The sequence below is a fragment of the Streptopelia decaocto genome (genome assembly GCF_964273445.1).
Source record: "Streptopelia decaocto genome assembly, chromosome: 2".
Classification (NCBI taxonomy): domain Eukaryota; kingdom Metazoa; phylum Chordata; class Aves; order Columbiformes; family Columbidae; genus Streptopelia; species Streptopelia decaocto.
In genome coordinates, this window is record NC_138655.1 from 121,913,155 (window position 1) to 121,934,969 (window position 21,815).

At 41.1% G+C, this 21,815-nt stretch overlaps 1 protein-coding gene across 7 annotated transcripts in view; it reads left to right on the plus strand.

Annotated features, from left to right (window-relative positions):
• The first annotated feature begins 334 nt into the window (after positions 1-334).
• SLC4A7 (solute carrier family 4 member 7) overlaps positions 335-21,815 on the plus strand; it is a 95,548-nt gene continuing 74,067 nt past the window's right edge. For all 7 annotated transcript variants that reach the window (XM_082046729.1, XM_082046725.1, XM_082046728.1 and 4 more), the window contains exon 1: positions 335-550. In XM_082046729.1, coding sequence (XP_081902855.1) covers positions 503-550 — 48 coding nt within the window. In that variant the 5' untranslated portion in view covers positions 335-502. The remainder of the gene's footprint in view (positions 551-21,815) is intronic.

The window sequence follows — 21,815 nt, forward strand, 5'->3', positions numbered from 1 at the left end:
CTGCCGGGGCGCTGTTCCCGCCGCGCCGGCCCCACCAACCCGGCACTTGAGCGTTTCCGTGAGGCGGAGCTCGCCCGCCGGGGCGCGGGCAGCCGCGCCGGGAACACGTCTCAGGCGAGCCGCGGCCGCCCGCCACGCGGCTCCGCGTGGGACGCCGCTCGCCACCGCCCCCTCCCGCGCCGCGCTCCGCCCCGCAGCGCCGCGCCAGCCCCCCGGGGGGCCGCGGCGGGCGGGGGCGCCGACGCGCCAGGCGCTGCGCTCCCTGCCATTGGCTGGCGGCGCTGCCGGTCGCACGCGGGGCGGGGGAGGCGGGCGCGCCGGGTCGGTCTGGGCTCAGCCCCCGGTGCGGCGGAGTAGTCGCGGCCGGCCCGTCCTGAGGGCACCAGCGCTGCCCGCCTCTGCTAGGCAGCCAGTCGTGCAGCCGCAGCTCGCCGTCCGCCTCCCGCTCCGCGTCCCCCTCCCGCTCCGCGTCCCCCTCCCGGGCGATCTCGGCGGGGCCGCGATGGAAGAGGAGCGGGCGGGCGAGCAGATGAGACCGTTGCTCACCACGGTAACGCGGGGGTGGGGTGCGGTGGGGGGGAGCACAAAGGGCCGCCGCGGGGCAGCGGCTCCCGCGTGGAGCCGTCCCGCTCCCCTTTTGTCGGGGGGGGCATACGCGGCAGGGTGCGGCGGGGGACCCTCCTCTGGCTGCCCAGCCCCCGGCGGCGGCAGGACGCGGAAACCGCGCCGCCGGTACCTCAGCGCCCCGGGGCTCGCCGGCCCCTCTGTCCGCGGGGCGGGAGCGCGCAGGTGTGCCCGCGTGCCGGCCTCGTGTGCGCGGCCGTGCTCCCTCTTTCCCCCCCGCGGCGGGCGGGCGGCGGGGCCGCAGTCTTTGTTCCGCCGCCGGCTCCGGGCGCCGCCGCGGCGTGCGCTGGGCGGCTGCGGCTGCCCCGTCCCCCCCTTCCTTTGTGAGATTCCCCGCGGGGCTTGTGCCGGCGGCGGTGGGCGGTGCGGCCGCCCCTGGCCTCGCTGTTCTCCCGGTCCCGTTCGCTGACGAGTTCCTGGGCGAGGGAGAAGTGCGCACACATGGCAAGCAGCGAGCTTCCCCTTGTCCTCATGTTGCACGGCCGCGTAGTCGGGTCAGGTGATGGATACGGATCCCCGGCGGATTTCTAGTCTTTGGCTGCAGGGGAGAAGGGAGGCGGGAGTGATGGTGGGGGGAGATTAATAAAACTACGGAGCTTGGGTTCATTTCCTTCCCGGGCCGGTGGCTAAGTAAAGCAGACATGTGTTGCCTTACTTCCTGTGCTACTGAAAAATACATGCGGTTCCACAGTTGTAATTTCCCCTCCCTTCAGATGACTCAAGGTCTGGATTTTGTTAATGAGCCTCTGAGCCCTTACTCTGGTACTGCCCTTCAAGGCCTTTTCCTAAAAGGTGTCACACAGCAACTTGTTTTCAGTGCCTGAAGAGAAGGGATGTGTAGTTTGTGGCACAAGGAGTGCTGTGACGAACAGAGAAATAACACTGAAAAGATGTGAGTTATCATTCTCTTTCCGCTACTCTTCGAGGAGAGACTGGAGTCACATTTGATAAAATCGGCAATCTAATGAAGTGCTAGCTTCCTGTGACATCAGGATGTTTAGTGTGCCTTTCCTTTGTTATAACAGAAGTGTTGATAACTTAGTGGTTCACAGGTCCATGAATTTTGCAAATTCCTTGGATTGTTACAGTCTTTATATGTTGGCTTCAGAAATTAATGTATGTGCTCTCCTCTAAAGGTTTTGTAGATTTCCTCTAGAGTGCTTCTCCACCTTGTCTCTGTCCTGAAAGGGTGTATTCCTAATTCCTGTTAGCTTGTTCAACATAATTTTTTGGTAAAATCAAGACTGCTTTATAGGTTTAATTCTATAATTCTACCTTGTCTCTCTGTAGGAGGTATTTCTTAGCTGGCAGGAGTATATTCCTATCTAGTAGAGATGTTGGACTGTATGGAAAAAGTTGCAAAAGCTTTGGGCTTCAAGTGCATGGGTTTAAAGTGGAAGATGCTATTGGTTACCCTCAGGTGAATCCAAGTGAAGAGGATTGCAGGCTTCATGAAAGTCAGTGTGCCCTGAGCACATCTTTGTCAGGCCTAGCAGGCATCATTTAGGTTCTTTTGTAACAAAAATTAACTAGGAGCTTTTGGGACAGACATGTAAGCTGCTGTGCTACTGCATGGTCATTTTTAATGTAGGTGTTTCAAACAGAGGTGCTCAGTGAAGTGGTCCAAGTTGGTTTCCTTGCAACAGCAAGACCTAGTCAGGAGCCTGACAAAACTGAAATAGTTAGAAAAGTGAGAGAGCAGAAATAATGGTAGGAAGTAGAAAAAAGGAGTTTCTGGGGAAAACACTTCAAGTAAATGGCTTAAAGAAAATCCAGGACATGCTGATTTTTGGGCAGTTACATAGAACCGTAGAATCATAGAATGTCTTGAGTTGGAAGGGACCCAAAAGGATCATCGAGTCCAACTCCTGTCCCTGCATATGACAACCCCACAGTTCACACCATGTGTCTGAGGGTGTTGTCCAATATCTTCTTGAACACTGTCAGGCTTGGGGCCATGACACCTCCTTGGGGAGCCTGTTCCAGTGCTCCACCATCCTCTGGGGGAAGAACCTTTTCCTAAACCTCCCCTGGCATATCTTCTTGCCATTCCCTTGGGTTCTGTTGTTGGTCACCAGAGATAAGAGATCCGTGCTTGCCCTGCTTCCTCTTGTGAGGAAGCTGTAGCTGCCATGATGAAGTCTCCCCTCAGTCTCCTCCAAGCTGAACAAAGTAAATGACTTCAGCTGCTCCTCATATGGCTTCCCCTCCAAACCCTTCACCAACTTTGTGGCCTCCTCTGGACATTCTCCAGTAGCTTTATATCTTTTTCATCCCGTGTTGCCCAGAACTGCACACAGTGCTCCAGGTGAGGCCGCACCAGAGCAGAGTGGGACAATCACCTCCCTCGCTCGGCTGGCAATGCTGGGCTTGATGCACCTAGGACGCGGTTGCCCTCTTGGCTGCCAGGGCATGCTGTTGGCTCATGTTCAACTTGCTGTCAACCAGAACCCCCAGATCCCTCTCTGCAGAGCTGCTTCCCAGCATCTCATTCCCCAGTCTCTATGTACAGCCAGGGTTGCTGTGTCCCAGATGCAAAATCCAGCACTTGCCCTTGTTAAACGTTGTGTGGATGGTGATTGCCAACATGGTATAGCAGTGTTGGATTTGTTGTCGTTTTTGTATGCAAGAGGTGTAATTTTATGTACATGAAAGATACTTAATCCAAAATATGAGTATTTTTGACAGTACAGCTTGACTTAATTTTTCTAATCCTGTGCTTCTGGAAGTGCAGGCCACCTTCCTGCTAGCAGAGCTTGCTGAAACTACTTACATGTGCATAGCTTTTTCAGAAACAAACATCTCAGTAAGATGAAAAGACTTTGTAGAAAGTGTGAATCAAATCCAACTTAAGTGCTGCAGTTTAAAAATGCTGAAGCATAATCAAAGAATTTCCTAACACCTCCTTCTTCCTTTATTTGTAAATCAAGTCATTCTGTGTTTATGTAGTATTAGATATGTAAGTAAGACATAAAAGTAAGCAAGCTCTAGTCACTCAACACCCCTCTTCCCCCTGGATTTATTTAATCAAAAGTATAAAGTACCCTTTAACCTTGCATGTTTTGTATTTTAGGCCCAGACTTAAGAGAATCATGAAGTGTTTAGGACATTGATATTTTGAGGAGACTGCTTAGTGGCAATGTGTACAAGAAGGTCAGAAGGGGGAAGTGAAACAATGCCTGGTATAGTTATTCTGACCAGAGAGCAACTGGTGGTCAGAACATCTAGGATGAGTAGAGGATACAATAGGAAGAACATCTAGGTTGAGTAGAGAATACAATAGGAAAAAGATATATAACTGCATAAATCTGTGGTTCTTTCATACCTTACGTACTGTAAGCTCTTCTGCCCCTCATCTTAGAAAAGGTGCATTGTTATTGGAAAAGGTTCACAGAGTGGAAACAAGATGTGAATTAGTTCCTAAATGAGAAATGATTGAGCAGGCTTGTCAGCCTAGCAGAGATAACTTGGAGGTAGGACAACGATATGGTAAAGCTATAAACTCCTGTGGAGAGAGCAGATGAAGATGGAAGAGGAGGCACACAGTCAAATCAGAGGTAGGTGCTAGGTTCAGAACAAACAAAAAAGACGTGGTTCTTCACTCAGTGCAGGGAATTCATGGATGTACTTGCTATACGATGTATTCACAAGAAGCTTTTGTGGACTTGAGGAGAGGTTACTTAAGTATTGGAAGACGGTTACATTGAGGTTAGTAAATGGATGAGCAACAGCCTCAGGAAGTCTGAGTTGAAAATAACTGCAGATTGTGAGAGTGTAAGGAGGAGTTGTTGTTGTATGCTTGTCTTGTTTTTCCTCTTCCCTCAACAGCTACTCACGGTCATTCTTTTTTTGGTTTGTTTAAATACAAGTGGAGCGTGTTAGTAGGTTGCTTTCTATACAGCGATGAGTTTTGACAGTTACAGTGATGGTATTAAAATGCTTGATACTGTGTACCAGTGATCTCGGTTCTAGCTTTTGTCATTATGGTGTTCATTACTGGATAGTTTGGGTTTCTTTGCAACAGCTGCAAGTAGCATCTAAAAGAATTTATATTTTAGTTCTGTCTCTAGGTATTTTGCAGGTAATATTTTCAAAATGATTTATGTTAAAAAAAGTAGATGGAAACTTCTTTACTATTTGATACTACTTGATGTATATCATAAAACGTTCACAAGGCTGTAGACTGTGCAGGATGGCTAAGTAATGGGTTTATGTTTCTTTATGTCTTTTTTCTTTCAATGAAACAAATCTGTGTTTATCACTGTTCTCTGTAGATGGTGACAGAACTGAAAGTGGCTCTTGTTGGAGAAGGTTATACTTCCAGGCTTCTCCTTCCAGCTTTCCTTATCAAAGCATTACAGTAATGTGGTCTGCCATATCTCACTGAAGAGGGCATTAGTGTCCCTGTGCTTTTTCCAAAGCGGCTACGTGGTTTGCTACCACTTTTATAACAGCTATGTGTGCAGGTTATCAGGTGGGTTTTAGACTTTCCTGCTCAACAGTGGTTGTGTTTCAATGACAGCTTTGGGCTTTCACTTCAGGCTTAATTTGAAGGCTCCTTCAGGTACAGCCCACTTCACCAACATACATCATTGCCTCACTGGGGTTTCTCCATTCCTTTATACTGATGCATCTTCTTAATGCAACAGGGTAGTGTCTCGTACTCCCAACATCTCAAATTTGTAACAAAACCCAGGAAGGCTGGAAGGAGTATAAGGTAACAGATGTCAGAGCTACTCAAAATAAAAAAAAAAAATACACAAATAGATGAGAAGTATCCTAACTATCAGTGTCTGCTGGTAGTTACAGCTTCAACAGTTTAATAATAAAAAAATACAAAGTACTTTTTCTTTTCAAGAAATATCTTAAACTGTAACTGTTCACTTTCATGAATGGAGTTTGAGGAAGAACCAGCTATTTGTTGGCAACTAGATTGGAATACAGGATTTCTGAACCAAGCTTTGGTCTAGTTATTGCATCTTGGATAGCTTGGTAACTTTGTCTATCTATGTAGTACTTCTCTTAGGTGACTATTGAAACACTTTCTTTCAAAATATGTTCTGAGTCTTGATTTACCTAGGTGGTACTTCATATGTAAGGATGTGAGTAGTATCGATACAATAAAAGTTTTACAGAATTGACTACTTCATATATTTGCACATATCTTGAATGACTTACTGTTTTAGAAATATTATCGGCCACCTTATTCGACATGTGGCTTTTGCGATGGTAAGTCATGTGACAGATCTCTGGAGACTATTATGCTGGTACATATAAATTTTTTTTCATATTAACATAGTAAGCTTAGACTGGTGTGTTCCCTTTGTGGCTGGACAAGGGTAACTAAGGGTACGTTTGTACTACGTAACAGTACTGTGCAGGAAACTGTCCTCCCACACGAGTTCGCGGCATCTGGCCCAACACATGCTCTCCACAAGTTAAAGCCGTACAGTTATTACCCTGGCTAAATAGCCCTGATGAGAGAAAGTTTTACTAGCTGCACAAGCTTGCAGATGTGGATCTATGACTTTTGAGACACAAGTTGCTTTTCTGTGTGGTGCTGTTTGGGTAGAGTGCGTACCTTGTACAGCTTACACCCTGCAGTGGGCCATGGACAATATCTCTGATCGCCTCTGGGTTAAAGTGCTGTAAGGTGCTATTAACTGTGTGTGCCAGCAGTCTTTTTCAGTTCTTTCAAAGTTACCATGGCTGTAAAAAACTTGATGTGTTAGTTAAAACTTTCATTAGGCTTCATTGCAGTAGTTTTATTTGCTGTCAAAAATAATCTGTAAGGTGTACTAAGTTGAGCAGTTGTCTTATAGCCATGTGATTGATCTGCTCCTGTAGGTGACTAATGATATGTCACCATGATTGTTTTTGGATTTAGAATGTTGATATCCTTTACACAAGGATATCTGTTACACAAGATCTTTACTGTCCCTGAAGTAGTACTTAGTGAATAGAACTCCTCTGTAACTAGTGGTTGATAAAATACGGAGTATAACTTGAATGTACGTGGAGACCTTCTCTAGCTAAGTTCAAAGAATATTGTCATGCATTTGGTATAGCATATTCTGGAATGGTGAAGTTTAGGGGCATTTCAGATTTTTTGCTAAAATTGAGATAGCTGTCTGGCTAATGTTTTGGAATAGTGATGTGAATAATGAGATTCAAACGAGGTTTTTGTAAATAAGCAGTTGGAGAAAGCACCACAAACTACTTAACCCTGTAGATCAGTAAACGTCTGAATGCAAAAATGAGACTGTTCTTCTACAGATGATCTTAAAATTTTCTCAGATATGTATTTCTACATTTGTATTTGCACAATCAGCAGTAGGTGAAAATATTACAACATTATCTTTAAAAACGCACAACATTTACATTTAAATAGTTAGTCCTGACATCTTAGAAGCCTCTTTCTGTGTATCTGAGAATAAACATCAGTTATGCAAGCATCCCAAATCTACCATGCCAGCATATCTCAGTTGTTATTAGAAGGGATTATATGTTTAAGAGTCTGTGTTAGTTTGCACTTGGCACCCTCCAAGCCTCTTGTTTCACTGGGAGTTAAATTTGCTACAGTAGGGAGAGCATGTCATGATAACAGAAATGTTTATTTTAACCAGTAGATGGAGCCATTTTAATTACAGATCAGCATGCCTACTTATGTTTTTGAAAACTTTGTTTCTTGAAGTCTTTTCAGTCATTTTGTTGTTACAGTATGGCTCGTACTTATTTTATCATTTCTTTATCTACAGAGAAGACTAAAAGTTTTATTCTTCCAGTAACAGTGCCAGGATTGTACAGCAGGAAGGTTATTCCATGTTCATAAATGTACAAAAAAGAGTGAATGCTTTTGCTTTATGGGAATTACAATTATCTCTGTAGATTGTCCAGCATTGCTTGATTAGAGCTCTACAGACTTTGTACACCTTGTTTTGACCGAAGTAACATTTCGGAATATTGATCCCTAGTGTTGTATCTGACAATCTGGATTCTCTTGTGACTTCCATCCAGGAAAGTCTGCTTAGCTCAAACTGATATTTTGTTTTTCCTGCTCCAGTGCCTTAAACTACACTGACTCAAAGCTATGTAATGGAATGGTTGTCCTATTTGGGTATACTGGCACAAGTTGTCTTATTTCAGCAATGCTGGAGTGCTTCATAACCTTGAAACACCCCTGACTTATTAATTCTAGCAAGTCCCATTTTAGCAGAAGTATTTGCAATGTGTACTTGTTGTATCATCTTGTATCGTTCTTCAGCATCCACTTTTCTAAAAGGTATATTTATGTTTTTGTTAGAGTTTGACTCTTTGCCCCTGCATTTGTACTTAGTAATGTACCTGATAGAGCTTCTTGTCCTCCCCCTCTTTCAAGTATTTGGCACTGAAGATTATTTTTGGCAAATCCAATGATGAACTTGAGGAGTGGGACCTAATTAAAATCTTCATTTCAGACTCTTTCAATATATGATAATTGAGAGATACAGGTGTCTCATTTTCTTCCGTAGATTGCTGTGATAGATTTTGCAATTTCCTGTGGCTGTGGGTTGTCTGTTTGTTTGTTTTTGTGTTTCTTTATTTTCCCCTTCTGGTCTATTACTTCTTCAGTCCCATTGGAAGTTTAAATTTTCTATGAATGACATGAATGTTAATATTTTTCATAAGACCTAGTTGTGCTGCAAGGCATCTAGGCTTGTCTTGCTGGCAGTTTAGCTAAGACAGGATCATGGAATACCAAAATAGTTTTAAACTTTAAAGTAGACTTGAAGTTTTTTTTAACCAAAAGAAAGTCTTTGGTAGAAGTTTCTGGATTGGACAGCTGTTGTCAATCTGTTACCCCAGTTTGTATTGAATTTCTGGTGTCTGCCTCCGAACAAACTGGAGCTTCTTGTGAGTGAGGCCTGTGGGCAGAGGCTGTAGAGAGGAAGGAGGAATTACAGACCAGTGTCCCCCGTCCCCCCACCATCTGATGTATGTTGGAATTCTGCTGTTTGACCTGCTCTGCGTTCTGCTGCTGTTCCTTCTACAGTACTGCTGTACTACTGAGGATCTGTTAGTTGAGGTTTGCATTTAGGTGGGGAGAACTGAAAACTTTACTTGACTGTCCTCTGCATTTTCCATTACTAGTGTCTACTAAATATATGCTGGCTGTGTCTTGACTGGGATCTATTTTGAGATGAAGAGAAAGACAGCTAAGTGATTGTAAGTAGCTAGGCTACAGCAAGAGTAATGACATCAATTATTCCTTGCTAGAAAAAGCTAAGAATTTGCTTCAATTAAGGTGCCACTTCTGAAAACCACAACTGCTTCACTAGCAGAGTATAATCGGAAGACAAGAGAATCTCAAATCAGTCTTGTTTGTCTTGTGTTGTTTGTGTATCTTTGTTACCAAAGAGCACAAAGAGGTTAAAGCAAACATGTGTTCATAGAGTTGTTGTAATAAAATATTTGATGTCCATTTCTGGAATGGGATTACTTCTCAGTGCAGAAGTTTTCTTGCCATGTCAAGAGATCAAGAGATGCAGGCTGCTGTGTTCTGGATCTCAAAAGTTACACCAAGAGGAAGCTTATGTGTGGTGTGGTTTTTTTTGTTTGTGGTTGTTTTTTTGTTGTTTGTTTGTTTGTTTGTTTAGACGGTTATGAGTAAGCTATAGTACAGCTGGTAAAACATGTTTATTGCTAACTGATCAGACTTAAAGTTAACATTTAGAAGCCCTCAGATTTTTCTCTTATATTTGTAAGAAAAGGGTGTGTAGCAGATACTAATATGTGTAACACCTTGTTGTACAAAGGTATATTTTCTGTTTCTGTTGTATTATTTATTCCATCTTCCATGTACTCTGCTTTGCATTTGAGCTCAGCCACAGGTTCCCTTTTCTTACATGCCAGTACATTGTCAGGCCTGCTTGAATTCCTGCGTGAAGGAGTGGTCTTGTGCTTTCAGGAGGTTGTCCTTGAAGATAAGCCAGCTCTCACAGGCTTTCCTTTCACCCTTCATGGTAATTTTCTGTGAGATTCTACCAAGAAGATCCCTGAACAAGCTGAAATGTGCTCTCCTAAGTGCAATGTTGTAACTGTATGTACTGGGTCTTGCACTGTACACTGTACTATTTGTCTTTCTCACTTCTGTCAGGATTTTAAACTCCAGTTTCATGGTTGCTGCAGCCAAGGCTGCTCTTGATTTCAATGTCTCTGTCTAGTTCTTCCTTGTTTGTGAGCAACGGATCTAACAGAGCATCCTCACTAGTTGACTTACACCAAGAAATCATTTTCAATACACTCAAGAAATCTCCTGAAGTGCTTGTGCCTGGCCACAACCTACCAGCAGATACCAGTGGTTTTAGGCCCCAATGTGTACCAGGGTCTGCAGCCATGAAGCTTCCTCCAGCTTTTGAATGAAGCCTTCTTCTACTTCCCATTCTTGTTTTGTAGCAGGCATGTCTTATGGCATCACTCATGTTGAACTGATTCTTACCTGTAAGGTCTTTACTGTCTTGCCACTTGTTCCAAGCAAAGCAGTGTGTGTATTGTAGCCAGTCCTCTGCATAGATTAAAACCCATAATTCATAACTTCCCAGCCTTGGCTTTTCTCAAGAGCTTGTCTCCATTCATTGCAGCGCTCTGACCATGTGTGCTGTCCCATTGTCACTCTGTAATTTCTGTGAGGCTATAGCTCTGCAACCGTGCATGGAGTAAGTCCTGCTGTTGCTTTCCATGCTGTGTGCACTGGTGTGCAAGGACTAGAAGTGAGCCCCCAGATATGGCTCTTTCACAAGCAAAGTGTGAAAGCCTTCCCTGTCATGTGTTCTCCTTGTCTCCTCTTAAGTGTGACAACTTTTTTCCACCATGCCTAGTTTGAAGTCTGATTCACAAGTTTAGTGAGCTTGGTGGCAAAGATACTCTTGCCACACTTGGTCAGGTGAATCCTTGCTTCTGAAAGAGATTCCTGGGTCATAGCAGTAAAAACTCTACTAATAACCAGATATTGACCCTCTGGGCACATCTGCTGTGCCCTGAGCCTTTTTCTTCTTTTTGGAGAGCCTGAGAAACACCACCTGGGCCTCTCCACCGTTGCCCACAGTGCTCAGTGCTATTGATTTGCTCAGTAATTGCTTTGGAAGTGTCGCTGGTGTCCGCATGGATAAGCAGGAAAATGCAGTAGTTTAAGAAGCCTCAGTCTTTCCAAAACTGTATTCAACAAGCAGCAGACCTCCCAGGACCTCGTGTTTATCTTTCCTGTTGTGTGGTGTGCTTGTCCCCTCCTGCAGCGCTCTCAGCTGGCCACTCAGTGCCTCAAGGTAACGTGCCACCCTCAGATGAGGCTGCTGCTATCAAAGCACCAGGGAGGAGCAGTGGGAGGTCTCTGCATCCTATCACCTGAATGATGACATCCTCCCTGTGCAGTTCTTGGGGTTGGGGTCTCTAATGTGCGAAGGACTGTTGCTTGAGCTATTGGAGACTTCATCCTGTAACATGTTGTGCAATCTTGAACAGTGTTTCGCAACCCTTTGTAGCTTTGTTGTGTGAACTGCTGCGACATCTCTTACCTGTTTCTGTTGGCTGAACCTTGAGAGGTGTGATGTGCCCACATTTGTTGTTGAACTATTATATGAAACTTTACCATCTAGTTTTGTTCACAATATAGATTTAAAACGCACATTTATGTGAATGTTTTGTTCTACTTGCAGTTGGTTTCTGTTAGACACATCAAGTCAGTGTAGTAATACCTGCTCTAAATTGCCTGCTGATCATTTCCCCTGGAGAGTCTGTGTTCTGCTTGTGACCTTTTGTATTTTGACTTACCACTACTGAGTTATCCAATTATGCTTAGAATGCTCCAATTAATAAATTATATCCACTTTCTATGTGCGGGATGAGAACTGGACATTCTTTGGTCATTATCTGAGGTCTCATTTAATTCTTAGGGTGTTGTCTGTTAACGGGTTTCATGTTTATTATTTATAGGCAAAATAAAGCTAACAATCCATTTTCCAGAAGATCTGAGAGGTGCTGGAAGTGCTGATGTCTGTTGTAAATGTCTTTGGGGCAAGTCACTTTTGTGCTTCAGTGTGCCTGGTTGTTAAAAAAGTTAAGACATTAGAAGAGTACAGATTTTACAAGCCTTCAAAGCAAACTAATGGAAATCTACTTAAGAATGCAGTAGAAAGCACTGTAACTTTTCAGATCCTTTGTAAAGTTGTATTTGGTGAAGCAGGTGGAACAGGTGAAAGCTGCTTTGTATACCTGACTTTTTTATGCAATTGTGACATTTACTATGTGAAGCTTAGAGTTTGACAGGTCATGGCATTTCAGGGGTATTGAGTTTCTTTTGTGTAAACCTGGATACAAAACGTTGTAATTTTCACCAATAGCCTGGTCTTTCATGAACATTCATTTTATGCTTTGGTTATCTGTTTTCTATAAAGACTCTATAGCAGTCTGTCTTGCTGCTGTTACAGTTGAAAAGCTACTGCCAGCTTTTGTTTTTTTTTATAATTTGCCACCTTATTGTATGGCTATGTTAAAATTATCATAGCTTATGAGCCTTACTGGGACATAACTTTAGCTTATGAAAGATGCTTTCTTCTCCCTAATAACTTGTCATACTCTTTTTTACAGGTGTGCTGATTTATCTTTTGGCCTTTAATCTTTTCAGAGGAGTGGTATGCATTTGATTTGAGACTCAGATGCAATGTCTACTGAGTCTTCAAGTTACCTGCAAAGATACTGTTTCATAAAAGGGAACTTCATTAAAGAAAAAGAAGAGGAAGTCTATGAAAAATAAACTCTTCTCAAAAGAGTGTTAGGAGTGATTTTTTTTTTTTTTTTTTTTTTTTTTTTTTTTTTTTTGGTTAATGGAACGATGATGAGTATGTACGTGGTATAAAAAAAGTTGTTGGGCAGTAATGTTATGAACTAGCTTCTCAGCACTGCTCTAGACCAAATCAAGAATAACTTAGACTTCTAGTTCTCTGACTAACTTGTGAAGTCAAAGGACTGATTGCAAGCTCTTTAATTAGCATTCTAAACTGTAAGGTAGGATTATTTAGACTACCGCTAGATTTATTGCTTCTTTGTTGCTCTTAAAAAAACCCCAAACTATTGGAGATAGTATTTAAACTACTGCTTGTTTTAGGGCTACTAATTTTTGCATTTTTTTTTTCTTTGACTTGTACAGCACTGTTGTGGGGATATACTATTATGTAAGCACATGCATTTCTTTAACATGTCAAACATATTTCCAGACAGACTCGCGTACAAAAAAGGAAATGAGAAACTTCTTAGTGAATAGCCACAGTTGATATTACTGTTGGTGGTAAATTCTTCATTTTGTTTGTCAAATGGCTACACCCTAAAACTGTTTGTCTAAAACCAAACAGATAGCATCTAAAGATTGTTATGACTCATTTAAGGAAGTCATAAAACCCAAGATCAGCAGAGATCCTTTCCTTTTTCAACTTGATTTTTATTAACATTGCTGCACTTGCTTGCCATGGAGAAATATCAAACAGGAAGTGAAGGAGGCAGATACCTTTGTAATTAATATTTGGTTGAATTGCAGGTAGCGAGATAATGATAGGATGGAGAAACACTTTTCAGCTTATAAATTAAGTGTACAAAACCAGTTATTGTACTGTTTTAATTTTAGGTTATAAATACAAGCAAATGTGTTAAGTTTTTCCGGGCGATTTTTGTGGAAATTCTTCAGTTTTGAAAACTGCTGATGTTTGCCAATCAAAAAAGGAAGAACAGAAAACATTTTTGTGCGCCTTTTTTTTTTTTTTTTTTTTTTTTTTTTTGACATTAGTGTTGTCAAGTGGTGTTCTTCAGTGCTCAGTATCAGGGCCAGGTCTGTTTAACATCTTTATAAGTTGACTGGACAAGGTCATCAAGTGCACCCTCAGTAAGTCTGCAGATGACACCAGGCTGGGTGGGAGTGTTGATCTGCTGGAGGGTAGGAAGGCCATACAGAGGGGTCTGGATGGGCTGTATCGTTAGGCTGAAGCCAGTTGTATGGGGATTAACAAGGCCAAGTGCCGGGTCCTGCACTTGGGTCACAACAACCTCAGGCAGCCCTACAGGCTCAGGTAAGAGTGGCTGGAAAGCTGCCTGGCAGAGAGAGACCTGGGAGTGTTGACTGACAGTGGCTGAACATGAGCCAGCAGTGTGCCCAGGTGGCCAAAAAGGCCAACAGCATCCTGGCTTGTATCAGAAACAGTGTTGCCAGCAGGACTAGGGAAGTGATGGTCTTCTTGTACTCAGCCCTCGTGAGGCCCCACCTCAAATCCTGTGTACAGTTGTGGACCTGTCACTACAAGAAAGTTATTGAGGTGCTGGACAGAGTTCAGATAAGGGCAACAAAGCTGGTGAGGGGTCTGGAGCACAAGTCTGATGAGGAGTGGCTGAGGGAACTGGGGCTGTTCAGCCTGGAGAAAAGGAGGCTGAGGGGAGACCTTATCACTGTCTACAACTACCTGAAGGGATTTACCATGGAGGGTGCTGGTCTCTTTTCCCCAGTAGCAAGTGATAAGACAAGGGGAAACGGCCTCAAATTGTGCCAGGGGAGGTTTCGCTCAGATATTAGGAAAAATTTCTTCACAGAAAGAGTTGTCAGGCATTGGAACAGCCTGCCCAGGGAAGTGGTTGATTCACCATCCCTGGAGGTGATTAAAAAACATGTAGATGAGGCACTTGGGGACATGGTTTAGTGGTGGACTTGGCAGTGTTAGGTTAATGGTTGGACTCAGTGATATTCAAGGTCTTTCCTAATCTAAATTATTCTGTGATTCTATCCACTTTAGCTGGTGATGCTATATAAAATGCTTGAAGTTACTTTATATTTTTTAGAAATGTAACCAGAGTTTATTTTCAGCATATTTTGTAATGTACTTTCCTGGATTGACTCTGCTTGCTTTTACTGAAATAAATAACTGCATATGATTCTGTGTGTGGTAAGAATAAATATTCTTGGGCCTTTTTTTATACCCAGATGCTCTAGATAGAGCTTCACCTGAGGAAGAACAGTTTATGGAGAAGTTTAGAGTATTTTTCCTTAAAATCAATAGAATGAACATTTATTTCTAAACTAAGCATAATTGTAGATCTGAGCCTTCAGAACAGGGGACTCAGAAAAGATTAAATAACTTATCTCCAGGAAAGAGAACAAATTAAATAGGGGTAGGATGCTGCTCTTTTAATGGAACAGCTGTTTACCAAATGATTTTGTTTAGCATGATTAAAGGTACTTAAATTACAGTACATTTATAGACCAAAATAAATTCCATTTGTTTACAACTTTTGTATAGTGCAGATCTGCTTGGGTAGGTAGCCTGCTGGCTTATAGTTAAGGAAGGAGATGGCCTGTTCTATTGAATGAAGACAAGTAGTGTTAGTGTGAGGCTTTTAGTTCCTGAGCATGAGTAAGTTGCCTTTGCTATGAAGACACAAATGAAGGGCTAAACTGAAGGAATTTGATATGCTCAAGGCCAAAGAACATACCTACTGCTTGTATTCTGTGCTTTGGATGGATGGGACCTTTTGAAAAGACAGGCAAACAAGAAAGGTTCAGCGTGTGTTTCTCACTGGTAGTGGGGCCAATTTACCGTAACCCATTTGGTGTGGGGGATTGTAGCTAATCCTAATACAGCAAACAACTTGGAATGTACTGCTTTGTTAAATAAGGTGACTAATTTCTCTTTGTCACATTCGGTGGTTTGTTGTATGACTGGATACTTAGTATGTTTGCATTTGTGGTAGCCCAGGATGGGTGTCTGATGATTACAAACATCCGGATCCTGGAGGCAATTTAAAGGTGAGAATTTGCATGTTAAAACAGTAGTTCTCAAACCAGGTGTACTTTTCCAAATCATATTCCATATGCTTCAGTGTGCTTCAGTAGCTGCTAGTTCACACGTATCAACTCTATAGCTGTATTTCTTTGAAGGGAGGAGTAGGGAGAGTAGGTCTACACTTAAAAATTTTGTGGATTAATGCATTCACAAATAATTAACTTCAGCTTCTTGAGAAAAGGCTTATGTTTCTTTGGTTGTCCTTGGAAGAAATCTATAGGCCTTGATGACCATTGGTTAGATAATTAAATTTCAAGCAGCTAAGGCTGTAGTCTTGTCACCGTAAAATGTTGCTGCAGAACACTTTTGAGTTGAAATTACCACTGGTGCATATTTTGAGTAAAGTCACAAGTGTCCACATCCAGGTGCTGGGGCACTTGGTGGCGGTAAAGGCACCAAGGAACTGGGAAAATATGTATCTATTTTCAGAAAAAGCTGCCAGAGAATGGTGGCATTATCTCCAAACAGAGCTTTAAGTTTGTTTTTTAGGCTGCAGAGGTGGCAAGAACTGGGGAGAGACCCGAACAATGGCAATACATGTTTTGGGGCTGGGAATGGTGCTGTGGAGGCTGTTAAGAGCTCAGGGGAATTGCACCTGGGTACTTGTGGAAGTGACAGAAAGGTCATCTGTGTTTGTATCCCTGCTTATTTCTGGAAATGTAATGTAATTGTACAACATACATGAGTAAAGAACGCATACCTCCAAAATGGCTTATTTGCTTCTCTGTTGTGACTTGCATTTCTTGTCAAGCTCAGAGGATCAATTTTGTGTTTGTGGTGATATATCACAAGAGTGTAAATAGTTTCATGTATTATGGCCACATTATGATGTGGAAAACCACTTTCTTGCTTCATTCATCTGGCAGCATAAAACAGGCTCTTGGGGCCAAGACAGAAGAAAATTTCCCTTCCTGTCTTGACAGTTACTAAAAATGTATCTAAATGCCATGAATCGGTACAATATGCTATACAGTTTAATGAGATCTGAACAATGGTTCTTAATTGGTGAATGGATTGTTCGTGCGTATGTGTGTATTTATCTTTAAGGTGAACTACATTTGAATGGAAGAAGGTATGTATTGTTACAGAAAAGTAAAGAATGGACAAAGTCTTAATTTTGAGAATTGGCCTTCTATAGAGTTGTATATCAAAACAATTCTGTGTTTTACAAGTCTAATATTTCACTAACAGACCATTGATAAAGTATATTTTAAGTCCAGTAGTATTCCTGAAGCGAAGTGTAGGATGGAAAAGAGGAGAATAATCTGGGAACTGCTTTCAACCTCCTCTTGCTTATATAGGAATCATTAAGATAAGATAATGATCAAGAAAGTGGCTTCTTGTAAGAAGTGATATGCTACAAATGGGGGCCTACTCATGTCTTGTAGGCCCTGTGGCCAAAGTAATTTTCAAGAATTGCATGGGAAATTAATGGGTAACAGCAAGCAACTGGGGTGAGTTTTAGGTATGCCTTGACAAGGCTGTTGTGCTCTGCTTTCCCCTTTTATTTTGGTTTCCAACTTTGTTGTAAAGTATCAAATGCTTTCCTTTGTTAGAAGGAGCTTTCCCTGACTTCATCCTTAACCTCATCTGTTGGCAGATGGCCTTAAAGGAATTGGATTGTCACTGAGTGCCCTGTTCTGTGTGAGCAGAGAATCTATATGCAGTGGTGTGAAAAGATTTCCGTGGGATGTCTCCATTAAGAAACGTGTTTTGCAACTCTGCCAAACTGGTGTACTTTCTCTACATACCTTCAAAGATTGACAATGATTTGTACCTGCAGCATTGTAGAGAAGTTTCTTTTGGTGGTTGTAGACAAGTGCCCCTCTGTTAAAGTGAGGGAGCATTTGCAACTCTACAGTACTTCTGTGTTTCACATACTGCTTCATATATAACTAAACACCGCGTTCCTTCTGAGTAGTAAAATGTCACCTTTCCTCAGGTTACTGTGCTGGTATTTCCCAGTTTTGGCATGAATTGCTAAGCTCTAAATGAAGTGCCTTGTTCGTTTTGATGAACGTAATTTGAAAGTGTGGCTTCTCTCTAATAAATAGTCAGAGACCCATAGCAGCTTTCCAGTGTATTAATTCTATGCAGATAGTAATGAAAACTGAAGTGTAAATGGTGTCCTGGATATGACTTCATTTTTTTTGGAGTTTGGTTCTCCCTGCCTTGTGTTATTTGTATTACTGAAGAAAGTGCTTCTAAACCCTGTAGATCCCAAGAAAGCAGTTTTGTTAGAAGTACCAGAAATTCAAGAACTTATAAAGATAATCCTGTTTTTCCTGTGATATATGATAGTGATAATGCTTTGAGACAGTTGTCAGCAGTGATGTCCTGATTTTGCATTAGGAGTGTGGACAAAAGTTTCAAAACAAGTTATATGCTTTATATTCTATCTGATAGGTCAATAATCTTGTATCAATCCAAGTAATATAAACTCTGAACCTGAAGACTGTTTGTTGGAAGTGGAACAAGAAGATTCCAAACGAGTTCACATAGTGTTAAAGGAGCAAAGCTCTTGGTGCAGTTGATCATGGCACTCTTTGTAGATGAGAAAGCTGGTCTTTGTTAAGTGTCCTCTAGTGATTACGTAAGTTAATGTGTTAAACTTACTAGTAGCAAGTAGTTTGACAGAAGTCTTATTAATGGGAATAAATGGTTTATATCAAAGTTGTTCAGAGACTAGATGCAATGAAATGGAGCCAGAATTACTTGCTTTAAACTGAATAATTGAATGTACTCCTGTCACAGCGTTCCAAGACCCCACTTGTGCATCAAGCAAGTCTTTTTATCATAGAAAGTGCTACCCAGGATACAGCTGCAGCACAACAGGCAAGTCTAGGATTGGGCACAGAGCAATTTGTCTTCCCTTGCAGCTGAGTGCTGAGTGAGGTATCTGGTTTTAAATATTTACTGGTGGCTTTTTTTTTTTTTTTTGAGTCTGTTACTGTAATAGCGACAGCCTGTAATTCAAGGCCTGCTCATGAATTGTTTGTAAAGAAGTGGTCCCTGATTGACAAGAGGGTGTAGCATGGGAAAGTTATGTTCATGGCTTCTTAGATCATGTGTTAGTATAATCATGTTATGAACGGTAGCTCTGTCAGTGGCTTCCTAGTTTAAAATAAATAGAATTTTCCTCTGTAGTTTCATAAATTTCTAATAAAAGCAACTTAAGCAGAGGGATGTTTTGTGTTGTGTCTTTATTGCATTTTGTTATAAAATCGTGATGAATAGGATAGTGTTTGAAAAAATGTATTTGAGTTAATGCTTCAGAATTAATGTAAAATGCTAAAGATGTTCCACTTTGGTAGTGTAAGAACGGATTAGTCTCCAATAGAATCATAAAATCATGGAATCATTTAGGTTGGGAAAGAGCTTTTATATCATCAAATCCAACTGTGTTTGTGTTATCTATTAATATGCATTATTTAACAGTTGTATTGATAACATTAGTAAAAAAAGATTAGTCAAGTTAGTTTGCAACACCTAGAAAATACATAGTTATGATTTTTTTTTTTTTTGGGGGGGGGGTGGGGATGGGGGTGAAAAGCTTAGCTATGGAATATAATACCACTTTAAATTGTCAATAAGTATCCAGAGCTATTAAAATAACAAAATTGTTATTTAAAGGAAAAGGGGTGAGTTTCAGGAAACCATTGATGAGCTCTCTCTTCCACCATTCTCTTCCTCCATCCTTCTTCTTGAAAGATGTTAGACTGTGAATGTTGCTAATGTCATCTTTCAAACCTGCATCTTACCTTTGTCTCCTGATGCTGCTTAATTCTTTTAGAGCTTTTAGGAATGTGGGGTTATCTTGCAAATCCAAATTAAGACTCAGAATAGAAGTGAAGCATGCAGACATGGTGGTTCCAAAAGTCCCATTAATGGGAGAGCTGTCTTTTGGTACAGTTGTTGTGTCCCAGTGAGAAAACAGCGCATTACCCTTTCTTTGAGCCTTTGAGGCCTCAGACAACATATAGTATTTAGTAGATAGTTGACCTGGTTATAAATATTTTAAAATATGAGTTTATTTGTTTCATTATGCTTGAATGATTTTGCTTTATATACTTTTTTCTTTTTTCACTTGCTTCTGCTACTGTTGACTTTGATAATCAACAATGAAAACTGATTCACATTTTAAAGACAGATCTTTTGGAAACCCCAGTTATTGAGAAAGTCTGTAAAAGGTGGTTAAAATAGGATACAAAATTATTGCTTCTATTAAATTAATTACATCTCAGTCAAAAGATCTGAAACTGATGTTAAGATCACCAAAAGCTATGATCTTGTACTGCCCCAAATATTAAGTTTTATTCAAATTTCAATAAAAAGGTATTTTTTTCTACCAAAATTGAGTGCCTTATCGTCATTCAGATATGATCTCATTTGGTGAAGGTTACCATGCAGTATAAGCCAGTTTGATTCTGTTTGTTGTGTACATAGATTTTTAGAGCATGCTCTTCAGTGACACACTTCCAGCCTGGTTTACAGTCAGTTGATTTTTCCCTGTAAAGTCAGTCCTGTGAAGAAGTGTGACTTGTACTGGAAGGGTGGGTTAATTTCTTTGTGTGTACCCTGACTTAAGCATAGTGACACTGGAAAAAAGGGATTGATATGTTTATAATATGTGTGTGATCTAGGCAAATGAAAACTTTACCATTAGAAACATGGGGAGTTGCCTAGAGGACAAGTGTATTCAAATTTTTCCTATTTGAATATTTCTTTACATGTTGCTTTTGGCTGTAGGTAGGAAATTTTTGATTTTATCACTCTTGTTTCTCATAGGTCTTGTATTTCACTTTTCAGATTCTGTCCTGAATCAACTGGAGGTAGAAAACAGCCTTTTTGGAATCATGGAATGATGACAGATTGGTTTGGTTGCTAAAAACCCTCTAGTGAACATGTTTTTCCTCCCAGAAAAACCCACTTAAATGTTTAAAGTTGTATTAATGCATATGTAATTAAGATATCTGATTGCAGAAATTTGTTTGATATAGTAACACATCCCCAGGGTTGTAAGCTGTAGTTTTTCCTATTTTATATGCCACAGTAAAAGCAAGTCTTGAATTCTGTGTAGATAGCTTTTCTACAGATTTGTTAGTATCAGAAAGACACATTCTGGACGCTTGGTTTCTAAACTGTTAGAAATGCAATGCAATTTTTTTCCTCAACTTTCCCTTATCTGATGTTTGCAGAAAATTCTTTTGGCTGCCAGATGCAGTTGTCATTGTCTAGATCAACTTTTTTGCATTTTTTTCAGCATTTAGAAATTTCCCGCTAGCTGTGAAATCATGAATTACAGATGTTAAGATAAAGTTTTCATAGCCATCAGGTATAACATATTTGATTCATATTGCTGGAAAGTCTTTTGCTTAGGTCTCTAGTCTGGATGATGTATTTTAGGTATTTGTCTTTAATGTTTGGTTTACTGTGTATTTGACTTAGTTTTCCGTAAATGGGATCAATTATGTTTGTAAAACAATCTTAAACCTTGAATCTCTTTTCAATTTCAGGCAGGGAATGCAGGAGGACAGTTTGTTATCTAGAGGCATGACTCGGTATGTTGAACCCAGCTTTAGAGTTCTTGGGGTTGATCAAAATTTCCATGGTTGCATCTCGAGGAGCATGGATCTGGTGTAAGCTTACTCTGCAAGTTCACTTTTACCTTACAAAATAATCATGTCAGGAGAATTTTTGTGGGTAGACTTTATGCAAGGCTAGATAATTGTCTGTCCCCCAGAAGTGTCTATGTGAGTCAAAAGCCTGTCTAAATTCCTTGTTGTACGTGCTCTAATTTAATTTAAAATCAGTCTTCCCTTGGGCTTCTATTTGTGCCACTGGATGACAGTGTACAGATGAAGCTGTGTGGAACTGTGGTCTAACTGTAGCTATATTAGGAAGACAGGTAACTTCTGTTGCTTATTCCAAAATGCTTAAAAATGCCTCTGTATTGTTTGGGTAACTTTTTAAGCGAGCACCCTTTTTAGTAATTGTTGGCTGGTTAGATCTCCTATGCAAACTCAAATGTTAATGCTGTCTAAAGTAGAGAATTCTAAATGTTTGTTAAACAAATCAAGGGTATCTAATTTGCCTGCCCTGTGTTGGATGCATTCAACATTTTATACTAAATAGCCCCTTAAGTCATAAGTTTACAGTAAGAGTCCTACAGCGTTAGTGTTTCTTCTTCATAAGAGGAATGCATGCATCTTCTTTAGAAGTACTGTGATGTAGATTGTCTTTTACGTGGTTACTCGCAAAAGGAGAAATAGTAATAAAGTACAAAAAAAAATTCAGTAGTTCTTGAGACAAGGATGCAGTAGGTACAGAAGAGTTGGG